This window comes from Choloepus didactylus, chromosome 3 (genome assembly GCF_015220235.1).
Source record: "Choloepus didactylus isolate mChoDid1 chromosome 3, mChoDid1.pri, whole genome shotgun sequence".
NCBI classification, from domain to species: domain Eukaryota; kingdom Metazoa; phylum Chordata; class Mammalia; order Pilosa; family Megalonychidae; genus Choloepus; species Choloepus didactylus.
The window spans coordinates 17,732,769-17,748,199 of record NC_051309.1 but is presented as its reverse complement, the minus strand read 5'-3'; the positions used below and the strand labels follow the sequence as shown (position 1 = coordinate 17,748,199).

At 43.6% G+C, this 15,431-nt stretch overlaps 2 protein-coding genes across 3 annotated transcripts in view; one reads left to right on the top strand and one right to left on the bottom strand.

The window, feature by feature from the left end:
* CLRN2 (clarin 2) lies at positions 1–11,410 on the bottom strand. Its single transcript, XM_037828905.1, has 3 exons — positions 11,141–11,410; positions 3,743–3,922; positions 1–834 (listed from the first exon to the last, which is right to left on the bottom strand). The coding sequence occupies exons 1-3, from the start codon at positions 11,391–11,393 to the stop codon at positions 572–574; spliced, it is 696 nt and encodes a 231-aa protein (XP_037684833.1). The 5' UTR covers positions 11,394–11,410; the 3' UTR covers positions 1–571.
* A 3,408-nt stretch (positions 11,411–14,818) lies between these two features.
* The window catches only part of QDPR (quinoid dihydropteridine reductase), a 37,129-nt gene continuing 36,516 nt past the window's right edge, over positions 14,819–15,431 (top strand). For both annotated transcript variants that reach the window (XM_037829455.1, XM_037829454.1), the window contains exon 1: positions 14,819–14,962. In XM_037829455.1, the coding sequence (XP_037685383.1) occupies positions 14,861–14,962 (102 nt within the window). In that variant the 5' untranslated portion in view covers positions 14,819–14,860. The remainder of the gene's footprint in view (positions 14,963–15,431) is intronic.

Genomic DNA, 15,431 nt, shown 5'->3' with positions numbered 1-15,431 from the left:
CTCTGCAGCTGATGCAGGGAGGTGGTCTACATGCAGCCCTCCCTGTGTGTGTGTGTTGGGCCAGGGACCCCGCTCCCTCCCTGCTGGGTACAGATAGAGCAATAGGGCTGGGCCAGGTGCCATAAAGTGTACACACTTTAGCCAGGCAGTCTCCAGTGTATGCTTACATATGCTGGGGGATGGGGGGCAGGATAGTGGAAGGAACATGCTGGTAAGATCACTATCTGCCATGGGATGAGGTTTAGCTCCAGGTCCTCAGTGCACATTCTCATCCTGTCCTAGGAGCCAGTCTAACACATCTTCTCCAGAACACAGGGTTTATTTGTGGGTCACAGGGAAAGGTGGCAGGCTGTGCTAGGACTATCCACTATCATGGAACAACTTCAAGCACAGGTGAACAGAGAGAAGTCAGGGATGCCAGGGATTCTGGGAAAGTTCTTTTCTGGCCACACTTCCTTCTTCTTACTGCTAGGAACATGGACATTTCTGAGTGTGAAGGGTGCAAGAAAAAATGATGCTTCCACTCCCCTTCCAGAACTGATTTGGAAAAGGGTGTGACAGGAGAAGGCTCTTAGTACAAGATATCTTCTGCTGTGACTGTTGCCTCTTCTATTTTGGTCTTAATCTCAGGGAGGGGAATTTGGCTGATCGCCACCACAAGCAAGTTGGCTGCATGGGCTGAGGCACTGGCCACGCAGATCCAAAAGGACTCTTTGTAATGTTCTTCTACCACGACAAACTGAAAGAGCTCCTGAAAGTTGGCGATGCGCTCCGTCAGGTCATGAAATTTCACCGCGGCCATGAAGCTGGTGATGGCTAATGCCACCACTCCACCTGAAACCCAAACACATCACCTTCACTCGCAGCTCATCTTGGCGGATGTCACGATTGTATGTGAAGTGGGCATTTCTGCGGCACATATAACAAAGTCGCTTTGTGTTTAAAAAATTATTCAGGCCACATAGATTTTAATTTGCTTTTAAAAGCAGCAGATGACCCCAGACAGAGTGAAGAGTGAGAGGGAGTGTTGTGGGTGAGAAAGAAAACAAACTTTATATCAAATCGACTTTGAATATCCATCCCTATAGTTTTTTCCCCTTACTCAGTACTATCCTTTCTAGGGAGCCACATTTGGAGAAATTCAAATATGTTATCTAAATATCTTGGGATTCCTCGTAGACCTGAGGACTATGTGGGAAGATGGGATTTCAACCCAGGGTGAGATTGTTGCTTTCCTCTTTCAATACTTAAGGAAAAGAAGAGCAGATAAAGGAAAGCCAGGCCATCAAAGGAAGAAAGGAAAGTATAGAGGGGTAGGCCAGAGGATCCCAAGCCCCACCTACTTCCCCAACTTTTGCTTGAAACATTGTCTCCTTCTCTCTCTACTGCTTTGATCTTCATTAGTTAAAAAAGTATTTAGATGGCTTGTATGGTGTTTGAATATATTTCATTAAAATTGCATTAAAAAGTATTTATTATGCCTTTTCCAGATTATTACATCTTCATTGAAGAAAATTTGGACCCAGAGAATGCCACAAAGAAGAAAATACAAATTTACTTTTATCCTAAAAGCTGGGTATAGACACTTTGAACCTTTTGGTGTATTTCTTTACGATTCTTTCTCTTTAACACAATAGTTATTATGGGGTTCTTACTCTTTGAAATGTGCCTTTTCCCCTCACTTGAGCATTTTTCCATATTATTAAATATTTTCTTATAGCACAATGATACACTGGTACATGATATTTTATTCCAGGGATGCATTATAATTTTTTTAAGCAGGACCTTATTTCTGGATTTCTAGACTGTTTTTAATTTTTTTATATAGTGCCGCCGTGAATGCACTTATATGTCCATCTTTGTGCTCTCGTCCAATTATTCCTTAGTACAAATTCTTTATGTGGAATTGCTCCATCCAAAAGTATTGACATTTTTGTGCCTTTTAATACTAAAGTTTTGTCAAATTGTCTCTTGTTTCAGACTTTCATTGGTAGAGGGTAAGAGTGCTCTCTCTCTCAGGAAGGGAATTGACAGATATTCACATTTATTTAATAAATAAGATAGAGCACTTTTTACATGTCAGCCGCCATGAGGATCCATGCAGAGATAGACAAGACACTTGTAATCCAGATGGGGGCTGAGCCATGGATATAAGTAATTCTACAGGGTGGCTCCCAGTCTGCAAACATAGGCAAATACATAATAACTGATGTATTGCTATTACATTACAGTACATGATAAAATAGCATCACTTGTGGCTCCAGACTTTATGGCCACCCTGTCTAAGGCAAGGTTCTGAGTGATTATTGCCTCTACATGGTACTGTCCCACTTGAGCTGGAATTTTAGACATTTCTTGGAATTTTGTTATTTTTATTACAGATGATTTGTTAAGTGCACACATACACACCTCTTTTGTCCTAGTTTTTGGCTCAAAAAAAAAAATAGGTTACAATGGTCATAAATAAGACCACGGTTCATAAAAAGGAAAAAAGCTTAGAATCAATTATAGCTGGGTTTAAATCATACCTCTGCTACTCATTGCTGTGTGACCTTGAATGTACTTTAGCTTCTCTGAACCTCAGGGTCTTCTTCTGTAAATATGGGTCCAACCATACCTCCTCCTGGGGTGGTTGTGAGGTTTAAAAAAAAATAAAGCATGTAAATCCCCCAGGTCCTTGCCTTTAGCAGATGCTCAGTAAGTGGCCCCTAGTACAAGGGGGTGGTACAGCAGTAACAGGGAAAGTGTTTGGGGAAGTGACAGGAGGGAGAGTTCAGCCAATGAGCCATATTTGTTTTAATATGCCCGGGAGGGAGGGAGGGATGCCAAAGGCATTGGCAGCTTGGATGGCGCTCATTTCCCCGCCTCAGCCCAGGTGTTGTTGGGCCTGCCTTTTGGCAGATGGCCCTTTTATCTCACCTCTCACTCCTCTCTTCTGTTGTCTTCATGGAGGTCACTCTGAACCTCAGCACCAGCAGCTCCATCTCATCACCTCCTGCCACAGTCCCTGCCTCTCCCCACCCCAGCTCTCTGTCCCCCTCTTCCCTTCTCACTTGCAGCAGGCTGAATAGCTCCCTGTTCCCCATATCCACCTGGAATGTGTGAATGTGACCTTGTTGGGAAATAGGGACTTTGCAGATGTGATCAAGTTAAGATGAGGCCACACTGTAACCTAGGGTGGGCTCTACAACCATCCACTGGACAGCCGTCCTTGTAAGGAGAGGGAGATTTGGTGACACAGAGACACACGTGGGGGAAGATGGTCATGTGAAGGCAGAGGCAGAGAAGGGAGTGAGGCAGCCACAAGCCAAGGGATGCCAAGGGTTGCAGGCAACGACCAGAGGCTAGAAGAGGCAAGGAAAGATTCTTGAAGGGAGTATGGCCCTGTGGACACCTTGCTTTTGAACTTCTAGAACTATGAGAGAATAAATTACCATTGCTTTAGGCCACCTAGTTTGTGGTACGTTGTCACAGTAGCCCCAGGAAATTAAGAAGTGTGCCTAGCTCTCTTCTCTGCTCTAAGCCCTCAGCCTCTCATGGACTCCCACCATTTGGTTCTTTATTGTGACAGATGCTGCAGCTGTTAGTGGAGGGGAATCCATGCCCATCAAGGTCACAGACTTGGGTTAGTGAATATGAATAAGTGGTGGGCATTTTAATTCCTTCGCACTGTCTATCTGACTACCTGCAGCCCAGGTAGTTGGTGTGCACATGAATTTCTTTCCCTCAGGGCCATCCTTACCTGCGAGGACATTCCACAGGCAGATGCCCCCAGGGCCGTTGACTGCCTGGTAGGGAACCTGGGTCATGTTGAGAATGGCAAACCCCATGCTGACCAGAGCCAGGGCCAAGGCCAGCAAGAGAAGCAGCAGGATCGTCACATGGAGGCCTGCGTTCAGCTCCGTCACTAGGTGTGGGAAGACTGGGGAGAGAAGAGACAGCCAAGGCTTCAATCTCAGCCCAAGCTACACTTATTGCCACGAAAGCTCTAATTGAGGGCCATGAGGGGCAAGGCTGCAAGTACTGGGCTTTAAAAACCAGGAGACTTCATGAGCTGAATATATGGCCCCAGAGTTACCACTTGTGGGTTGACCAGCAATTCTCTCTTCCTTAGGGTGGATGCAAAATCAAAGGATGCCCCTGCTAAGTGATTTCAGTTGCATTGACTTTGCACCTCTGGGATCTGGTCTGAGTTTATGAACATAAGCCCTGGATGGCGTCTCTTTAACAAAGGAGGCTAGCCTGAGGGATTAGTCAAGGAGGGCTGATCTCAAAGCCTTAATCGGTGTCTGAGCGTTGCCATCACTAAATCAATGAGGCAGGAGGGGTCTGTGAAGAGGGTAGTAGGGTGCAGCAAAATGAGGCTGGCATTTAAAATTTGCTTTCAAATCCCAGCTTTGCTCCTTTGCCACAACTGTAAAATGGGGCTCTTCAAAACTACCTCTCCCTACTCACCTTACAAGATTCCTACGTGGATCAAATGAATAACATAGGAATAATAAGAGTGCCCCCTTACTGGATACTAGTGCAAAGCTAGCTGCTGCTTATGTAACAGCTTGGATGCCTCATGATAACTTAGTGAGGTAGATCTTAGTATCCCACCTGTGCTGGACACTTAATTCTCACATTGCTGAATACTGTATTAAAATATTAATTTGTGTTTGCTCTCCCATATTAATGTGGCAGGATAATTAAGAGAAATATTCATTTGTATTTGTTTTCTCTGTATTTGCTACCACATCCTAGCTGTGAAGGTGAAATAATCTCATGCAGAGCGCCTCAAATATTGATGGAAAAGAGTCAGTCCTCAAAAATGGCAGCTGTGGTTGCTGCTGTAATTATTTTTACTCTGTGACTTAGAAAAGTCATGTGACTTCTCAGAGCCTCAATTTCCTCATCAGTCCACTGGGTATAGTAATACCTGTGTAAGAATTGAGGGTAATTACCATTTACTGAGTATAGGCACTGGCTGAGCACTTCACATCCATCATCTCCTTCAATCCTCACCATGAGGATTAGAAGTTGATTTTATTAACCTGCTTTACCCACAAACTTAGAGACATTAAATCCTTTGTCTTTGGGCAAGGTGACCTTGAACTCTATGTAAGATTATAGTCCTATATACTACAGAGAATAGAGAGCTTGGAGTCACTGTTTTCAGTAAAGTAGTTAAAAATGAAGAATTTCCAATTATGAAAGTTAAAGAATTCTTGAGCACAACTGGACCTCTGAAACTACTCTAAAGTTTCTCCTGACTTCCTTCTAGGCAAATCTGGGTCAATCTTTTGAGCTCTGGAACCCCCTGCTGCTTCACTTGCTACCGCTGATCAGTCCCTCATTTGTTTCCCCCTCAACCCAGGACTCCCAGTTTTCCTGGTTCTACTCCCACCCCACTGACCCTCGCCCCTCTGGCTCTTTGTGGCTGACTTCCCTGGCTCCATTTGTTCACCAAAGGCTGTTGTCTCCCAAATCTGAGAAAGAGGCGTTACTCTTATTTTCACTGTTAAGGTATCTTTTTTTCCCACACAGGTTTCCAGACACTCCACATTTACATCATTTGTTCTGATCTAACTTTCTATTTCTGAATTCCAATTTCTCTTTATCTCCACAAGGTTATCCCATTGACAGAAACTTTACCCTGGAAAATGAGCTTTTTTCCAAGGGATTTTTCTTTTGCAGCTTTGTCTATTCCCTTTGCTTCTCTTTCATCACAGTGTCTCTTGGATTTTTTTTCCCTCTTAATCCCCCAGACATTTCTATTCCAAACATGCTACCCTATGCCTGATGACTAGTTGGTTTCATTATCCCCTTCCTGCCCATTCAATCCTTAGGACACAAGACTCACACAGTAATTGTCACCAAACACTTAAAGTAGATAATGTCACACGGTTGGCAAAGATCAGGATGTCATCAATACTCAGTGCCAGTGACTGTATGGGGACAGAGGCATCTCAGACTTCTTAGAAATATTAATTTATATTACCTTGTTGGAGAGTCATTTGGCAACATCAATCAAAGCAATTTCACTGCTAGTAATTTAATTTTCAGGAGCCTGGCAGACCAGGCTCCTGCATTCACTGGCTCTGTGACCTTGAACAAATTGCTTAACCTCTCTGAACCTCCATGCTCTCCTTCTAACTGGCAGGGTTGTTGTCAAGGATTAGTGAAAATATTGGTTGCATATTTGGCAACTTGCATATGAGCAGACAGTAAGAATGAGTTTAAAATTATTTTACTGTTATTCACTAACAAATGTTTTTGAGCACCTACTATGTACCTGATACTGTTCTAGGGGCTTGGGCTACATCAAGGAACAAAAGAGCATCCTTGCTTTTGGGGCATTACATCCTAAAGGGGTAGAGACTTGGGGAGTTCCTGACTGTAAGGAACTCCCCAAGATGCCATAGCTGTGGGCTGGGAAAGAGAAGGTAAGGTGGAAGGAGTGGGGGCCATGGGCATTTGGGCCACTTCCTCATGTAACTTACTTGTACCTTCAGGACCTGCTCGAGCTCTATCTCGTATATACCAGATAATTAATAATAAACATTACAGATAGATAAATTCTCTAGTATATAAGAAGGTGCTTGTCACGGTAACCTGCTGTGCTATCTAGTTATCATGAGCTATTTATATTATATTACCTGAGGACTGTCTTGCTAATTAGTGTTTAGAATATTGCTGCTTTTGAATCTCTCACTCCCTTATTCCTTCATGAGGCTTGTTAATTTCAATTACTGATGACACTTTAAGATGATAAGCCAGCAAACTGATGCCTCTTCATCACTAAGAATGTTTGGGTTTATCTCCTCAAAAAGGACATTTCCTTATATATCTGCAGTGCAACCATCAAAATCATTAGCCTAACTCTGCTGCCTTTAATTCGCACACCCCATTCAAATTTCACCAACTGTCTCCATGGAGTTCTTGATAGCAGACAGATCCTGTACAGAATCAAGTGCTGGCCCCATCCTGATCAAGATGGTAGAATGAGAAGCTCTCTGGCTCCAACCTTAGCCATAGAAGCCCTGAACCACCAGCAAAAAACTGGCAGAAACATCTTTCTCCAAGGTCCAAAAAACAGTTAAAGGCTTGCAAAATGCTTGCTGGATCAAGGGGAAGGGTACTTAAAAGCAGCAGGATCTTGCGGTGCCCTAGCTGGGCCCTTCTGCATCTTCTCACTGGGTCCCTGCTCCTGGTTTGGCTGTAGGACATACAGTGCAGTGGCTGGGATCATGAAGAAACTGTTTCCAAGGGAAGATGGGACATTTGTATCCAAGCAAATGGGGGAATTCCTGAGGCCACACACACATAAACACACACACACATGCCCAAGACAAGAGGCATGCACAGAAAGGATCAGCAAGACCCTATGCTTTGGCTTGGCACTATTTTTTAAACTCATTGTATGGATGAGCCCTGATGGAAAGCACTTACACAGGTCAATCTGACTGAAAAGACTTGGAAAGGTATTTTCTTTTTTTTTTCTGCTTAGTTTTTGTCAGCTTCTGGCATTCAAGAAAAACTCTGACATAACACTAGCTGGATACAAGCTTAAGTAATAGCCCACCCCAGAATCGAAATTCCAGTGCTATCACGATAAAATATCAAAATGTTCAGGTTTCAACAAAAGATTACAAAACATTTAAAGAGCCATGAAATGATAGCCCAGGCAAAGGAGAATTAGAAACCATTGATGAGGAGGATTAAAGAATTAGAAACCATTGATGAGGAGAATCAGACCTGGGATATACCAGAGAAAGGTTTTTTAAAAAATGGTCTTAAATATGCCCAAAGGACAAAAGGAAAACATGGACAAGGAACTAAAGGAAATAAGGAAAATGATAGATGACCATAAAGAAAATATCAACATACAAATAGAAGTTATGAAAAGGAATCAAACAGCTGAAGACCACAGTAACAGAAATTAAAAATTTCCTAGTTGGGTTTAAGAGCAGATTGGAGCTAGCCCAGGAAAGAATCAGTGAACTTGAAGATAAGACAATTGAAATCATCCAGTTTTAGAAGGAAGAAAAAAATGAAGAAAAACAAACAGAGCCTGTGGGATACCATCAAGTGTCCCAATATATGCAGTGTGGGAGTTCCAGAAGGAGAAGAAAGAGAGAAATGGACAGGGAAAATATTCAAAGAAATAATGGCTGAAAACTTCTCAAATTTAACAAAAGATATGAATAGACACATCAGTGAACTCCAAACAGGATAAACCCAAAAGAGACCCACAGCATGGCATGTTATAATCAAACTGTCAAATGCCAAAGACAAAGAAAGAATTCTGAAAGCTACCAGAGAGAAGCAACATGTCACATACAAGGCAGCCTCACTAAGATGACATGCAGATTTCTCATTGGAAACCATGGCGGCAAGAAGGCAGTGAGAGGACATATTTAAAGTGCTGAAAGCAAAAAATTGCCAACCAATAATTCTTTACCTGACAAAACTGTCTTTTGAAAATGAGGGAAAGATTAACACATTCCCAGATAAACAAAAGTTTAGGAAGTTTGTCACCACTGGACCCACCCTACGAGACATGCTAAAGAGAGTTCTGCAGGTTGAAAGGAAAGGACAATACACAATAGATCAAAGTCAGATGAAGAAATAAAGATCTCCACTGAGGGTAACAACATGGTTAAATGTATATGCCAGGGCAATTGTATTTTTGGTTGAAACTCCACTTCCTATGGGATCTAAAAGTCTAATGTGTAAATATAATGATACAACAGTGTTTTGGGACTCATAATGTATAAAACATATAATTTGTGACAAGAACTACACAAAGATGGGGGACGGAAGGCCAGGGACATAGTTGTGTATACTATTGAAGTTAATCTGGTATTAAAGCAAATAAGATTGTTATAGATCCAGGGTGTTAAATTTAAGCCCCATGGTAACTGCAAAGAAAATACTGGATAATATGCAAGCTTAGAGAGACGGAAATAAGAGTCCAGGTTGCCAGGGGCAGCGGCAGGGAGAATGGGGTGGTAATGCATAATGGCTGGAGGGTTTCTGTTTGGGGAGATGGGAAAGTTTTAGTAATGGAAGGTGGTGAGGGTCCTGCAACATTCTGAATGTGATTAATCCCTCTGAATGGTGGGTAGGCTTGGGAGTGGTTGGGGTGGGAAAGTTTATTTTATATATATATTCCCACAATAAAAAGTAAAAAGAGCAACTAAAGAGACAATGACAATTAAATGCAATTCATGATCCTGGGTGAGATCTAACAAGGAAGGAGAAAAGGCTGAAAAGGACATTATGGGGACATACAGACTCTAAGTTTCTTATCAATGTTAAGTTTCTTAAGCTGGATAACTGCACTTAGGGTGCTTGTAAAAGTAAATCTACTTGGTCTTAGGAAATGCACATGGCAGTATTAAGTGTTCAGGAGCATGAGGTATATAACCTATCTCAACTGTTCAGAAAATGGATGGATAAATACATAAACAGACCAATAGACAGACATATATACATAAACAGACCAATAGACAGACACATGGCAAATGTGGCAAAATATTACGATTGCTGGATGTGGTAAACTAGGGTGTAGTGGTTTGTTGGAGTTCTTTGTATGGGGTTTGTAGGATTTTTGTAACTGTCCTTTCAAACTGTAAGTTTGAAAATATTTCAGTATAAAAAGTTAAAAAAAAAAAGATTGAGCAAGGGATCATGGTGATGACAGCACAACACTGTAAAGGTAATTAATATCCCTGAAGTGTACATTTAAAAATGGCTCAAATGGCAAATTTCATATTAGATGTATGTTACCACAATAAATTTTTAAAAACAGGAAAAAAAGAATCAGGTGCTGCATATAGTTTTCATGCTCCCTTTTAAACATTTCCTTTATTTTTATTTCTACATTTATTTGTGTATGTCTTTTTAATTTTTTGTTCTGTTTTCAATTGAGCTATTTTTTTCCCAGATGTTCAGAGTGCAATTTAATTGCAGGGTACATATAAATATGCCCAGAGATTCCCTCCCAGTGCACTCAATGTCACCGATATAAGTAACCTATAAGCTCCACCAGTATTTTTTTTTACTTTAATAGATACGCATTTCCTTTATATATATATAAGTGATATGAATTTACATTGATATTTGTCAATGGTTCCATTTTCTGTCTTTATGCATTTAGTAAGCTATTTACTGACCAGACTTCTAAAAACTACCACAAATCTGAAATACAGAAATCAAATAATAAATTTATCAGCTTGATTTATTGTTGTGTTGATTAAATATGACTTTGTAGGTCACTTGGCAGCAGCAATCTAATTGTTTGATTCTAAAGGCTCATGGAATATTGTCTTTATTGTTTTGGTGTTTTTCCTTTGAAGAAGACGCTTCCTAAACCCTGGATTCCTGCCTCACCAGTGTTTCTTCTCTGTTTGCATCTTGAGCGGCTCAGAAGCGACACCGGATGCCGGGCAGGTCTGTGCCCACTCACGTTCCTGGACAGCAGTCAAGCGCCTCGCCCCGGGTCTCCCAGCCAGTAAACACCGAGCTGGACTTTAAACACGGCTAGTCAGACTCCAGAGCCCAACTGCAGAGCCATTTTACTCCCTCTCTGACGTCGCAGCTTTTACATAACTACAAGTGGAAGGAGTTACCGCGCTCCCTGGAGGCTCACTCGCAGGCAGTCTACACTGGAGGGCGCGTTGGCATGGCCGAGAACACACGCACTGGGGGCACGTGGCCTGGGTCTGCAGTCTAGCTCTGCTGTTTCCTAGCAAGTTACCTAACCTCTCCCTGCCTCAGTGTCCTCCTCTGCAAAACGGGAACGTTAATAGTTTTTCCTTATAGGTTTGTTGTAAGGCTGAGATGGGACAAGCCACATAAAGTGATTAGGACAATGGCCACATGTAAGCAAGCACTCAGTATTTTAATGGCTATTATTGATGGAGGTAAACTACAAAAAATATGCAAATACCTAATTCTAGTGTTTCTGTAACTATGGAAAAAGGTCTCTTCTTGAGGCTGAACAAGAACCCTTGCATTACTGTGGATGTCAACATTATGTCTTAGATGGAGGCAACAGTCATCGAATTCCACATTTAGACATCAGCACACTTACAGATTTTTTTAAAAAGAAGTGTTCTAAAGCAGTTTTCATGTTTCTAAACATACTCACTTGTGAATCGCGACTGGCGGCTCCCGAGCCCACACTGCCGCACCTTACACCCTCGGAAGAGCCCATAGTAAATGTCCCCGATGAATTTGACCAGCTCGTGATCAGTGGCGTTGACCAGGTCGACTCCAGTCTGACAAAGGATTTTCCCACTCAGCCAGTGGGGCACTGCCAGGGCAATGATGATCAGGATGAAGGAGGAGAAGCTGAGTAGAGATGCCAGCCCATACCACGTCTTCTTGAACCATCCAGGCATTCTAGAGGGTGCAGAAGCTCATCCGCAAAGCCTCAGAGAAGCAGCTGGGGGCTTGGACATCTTCCAGACCCTCGGCAATACCTTGCTCCAAGGTCAGCTCTTCCAAGCACACTGGCTCGTCTGTCCCTTCTTCCTCTCTCAGTCCTTGCCTTCACAGTCCATGTTTACTACAGCCACATCCGGAAGCCTTTACAGAGACAATCTTCACCTGACTCTAGGGTAGCAGGGTTGGTTACTGAGGGAAGTAACCCTATATCTCCTGCTAGACTAATGTTTCAGCGGAGGGTTTAATAGTTCCTGGTTTCAAGTATTTGAACAACCTTGGTATGGACCTCAAATTAGGGAAGTTATTAATAGGCAAAACCAAGCAGACCTGAGGATAAAGATGTGCTAGCCAGTCTCAAAAAATGCGTGCGGCAGAAGGAAAGCAAAAATGGAATGATTAGCATTTGAACATTGCCAACGATTCACAGGATCAAATGTCTACCTCTCTGATGCCTGCCCTGGCGTTTCTTTCTCTAAATGTCAGAATCCCCAGAACTGTTATTAATATCATGAAATGACCCCTGATCTCCAGGCTTTTAATTAAAATGTGTAAACAGGGCTTTATGGCTCCTGGATTTATCACTGGCTCAGTCTGTCACGGGTAAAACTGCAACATGAATCAATTGTGGTTGCTAGAGCAGCCTGTGTTCCAACTCCTACAGCCTTCCCACTCCACGTCTTTCATGTCATCTGAAATGGGACAGAAAAGTGTTTTCCTAACATGTCGATGATAAAATAATCACTTTACCAGGGTATTTATCTCTTCTAATAGTGACGGTCTTTTACTTTTGATCTGTAGGCAACAGGAGTGAAGTATTCCCTAGTTTCTATCTTGTACTTTGGCTTATATTTTGACTTTTACTCTATGGCTTAATGTCAACTTAATACCATGTCTGACTATCACAGTCACTCTCTCAATAGCTTTAGGGGGCAAAATTAAGCCAAAGTAGTACTGGTAAATTTCCTTTTTGGTCACAGGGCTCTCATTCGTGACTCACCGCCTATGTGCAGCTAGCACACAGCCTTCTCTGAGAGGAGAGTCTACCCTTGGCTATTTTCAAAGTTCGCTGGTCAAAAAATTGCTTCTTGAAAATGCAGCTGCCCAGCCCCAGCCCACAGAGACTCTGACCCTAGAAGGGTGGAGGGGGTTCAGGAGGTTTTATTGTCACCACAGTTGTTCCAGGAGCCTCACTTGGAGAACACTCAGTGAGCAGAGGAACATGTTGATGGAAATGTCAGTTTCCCTTCCTTATAGTTGGGGTTCACTTCAGTGGCCTCCCCACAGTGAAAATAAAGAGGATGTTTCTCGAGCTTGTGCAGAGCTTTACCACATACAAAGGGCTCTCACCCCTGTGCTCTGGCAACCTTTTGAAGTAGGCAGAGGATATATGATTCCAGTCATTTCTCTCGTGAGAAAACTGGGTGTCAGAGCTGGGACTGGAATTCAGGCCTTTGAAATACTCATCTGCAACATGATGATGGTGAAATAGCAAATGTCTTTGTAGTAATGAAATGTTATAATACATATGAAAGGCTTAGAAGACTGTTTGGCACTTAGCAAGTGATCAATAATGGAAGTTATTCTTATTTTAACACTAAGCACACTTTGAGAAGGCAGGACATGTGTAATACCTTTGAGTCAGATTTCTGCTCTAAATGATGGACCTATGTTAACTTCTGGTGTTTGACTTAGTTTCCAGGCTGCTAAGACAAATACCACACAATGGGTTGACTTCACAGTGGGAATTTATTGTTTTGTGGTCTTGGAGGCTGGAAGGCTTGTTTCCTCCCTGGTTGGTAGTCTCTGGCCATCCCTGGGGTTCCTTGGCTATCTTTCTTTTTTTTTTTTTTTAATTCATTTTATTGAGATATATTCACATACCATGAAGTCATACAAAACAAAGCATACATTCAGTTGTTTACAGTACCATTATATAGTTGTGCATTCATCACCAAAATTAATTTTTGACATTTTTCTTACCACACACACACACAAACAATAAGAATAAAAATTAAAGTGAAAAAGAACAATTAAAGTAAAAAAGAACACTGGGTGCCTTTTTTTTTTTCTTCCCCCATATTTCTACTCATCCCTCCATAATCTAGACAAAAGGGAGTGTGGTCCATATGGCTTTCCCAATCACATTGCCACCCCTCATAAGATACATTTTTATGCAATCGTCTTCAAGATTCAAGGGTTCTGGGTTGTAATTTGATAGTTTCAGGTATTTACTGCTAGCCATTCCAATTCATTAGAACATAAAAAGGGTTGTCTATGTTGTGGATAAGAGTGCCCACCAGAGTGACCTCTCGGCTCCTTTTGGAATCTCTCTGCCACTGAAGCTTATTTCATTTCCTTTCATATCCCCCTTTTGGCTAAGAAGATGTTCTCCATCCCACGATGCCAAGTCTAGATTCCTCTCCAGGAGTCATATTCCACGTTGCCAGGGAGATTCACTCCCCTGGGTGTCAGATCCCACTTAGGGGGGAGGGCAGTGATTTCACCCGTCCTTGGCTTTCTTATCTCTTGGTGATGTCCTCTCCTTTCTCTTCCTGATTTCAGCTGACTTCCCCTTCTCGATCCTCCACATGGCTTTCCCTTTATAAGTCCTCCATTAATATGATTAAGACTCACCCTCATTCGGTTGGCCACACCTTACCTAAAAGTAACAACTTTTAAAGGTCCTATTTACAGTGGGTTCACACCCATAGGAAAGGATGAATGTTAAAACATGTTGGTTTTTTCCCCAAGGGTACATAATTCAATCTATCACAGTGTTTTAGGGGTGAAGTAATTATTTTTGGAAAAATTCTATGGAGAAAAACTGATTCCCAATTGCTGTGCTGAGTGGAGGTGGGGTTAAGCAGAATTCTAGCTACCAAAGAGCTGGGTTCAAATTCATACTCCTCTGGACAAGTGTCTGAAATTCTAATCAGTCATAGGATTGTCGTATGGACAAAAGGAAATAGCACACACAGAACACCTAGCACAGCACCTGGCGAATGGAAGTAAGTCAATGGAATTCTTGTCAGCCAGTCTTCTAGCCCTCCTGAAGCTTCTGAAAATAAAGCAAGTGACTTTGAGCAAGTGACAGCTGCACCAGAAGACAGTGTATTTACTGAGCCAACATCTGAGGGTCTGCTGTGAACAAGGCACTGTTTGTGTGGGCAGGGAGGGGAACAGCACACAGATACATACAACAGGATCCAGCTCCCAAGAAGGCTACAACAGAATTAGGGTGGTGCTTTTCAACGGCGGGGCTTTGCAGGTCACCGTCGCGGCGCGCTAGGCGGCAGCAGCGGGCTCGGCGCCCGGTGCGGTGGCCGCGCGGCCCCTCTTGGCGGGGTCAGGTGGCCGGGGGCGGGGCGGGGCGCGGGCTGTGGGCAGACGGAGCTCCGGCGGCACCGCGGGGAGGAGCGGGATGGCGGCGGCCGCGGCGGGCGATGCGCGCCGGGTACTGGTGTACGGCGGCAGGGGCGCGCTGGGCTCCCGATGCGTGCAGGCGTTCCGGGCCCACAACTGGGTAATCCCGGGGGCCGGGGTGCTGTCAGCTTTCCAACGGAGGGTGGGGAGGAGGAGGGTGGGTGGCGGCCGGGCACGACGCTGGTTCGGGGTCTCGGCGTCCCTCGATGCGTCCCGGGAGGGCAGCTTGGAAGAAGCTGGGGCCGCTATGCACCCCGGATTTAGGAGCTTGCACGTGCATGCACAGCTTCACGTATCCGGGCCTGCCTCGGAGTGCGTGCGCACGCCGGGCCCTAGGTGCGGGGCCTTTGCCTTAACAGAGAGAGAGAGAGAGAGAGAGAGAGAGAGTGTCTGTGTGTGCGCGCTGCATGCGCGCACTCCCACACTGTGCCTCCTCCAGGCCCAGAAACGTGTGCTGTGGCTTAGAGAAAATTCCAGAATGGGAGGAAGAGGATGGGGACGGAGCAGGAAGAAGGGACAGGGAGAGACCGTGGATGAGCATTGCCTGGCAGTGCTTTCTCGTCCTGTGA

Excerpts from the sequence above, each read along its gene's own strand:
- CLRN2 (XM_037828905.1), bottom strand. The coding sequence starts at position 11,393 with ATGCCTGGATGGTTCAAGAAGACGTGGTATGGGCTGGCATCTCTACTC. Across the intron at positions 3,923-11,140 it reads CCGCCAGTCGCGATTCACAA|TCTTCCCACACCTAGTGACG; the intron begins GTGAGTATGTTT and ends TTCTCTCCCCAG. Across the intron at positions 835-3,742 it reads CCTGTGGAATGTCCTCGCAG|GTGGAGTGGTGGCATTAGCC; the intron begins GTAAGGATGGCC and ends TTTGGGTTTCAG.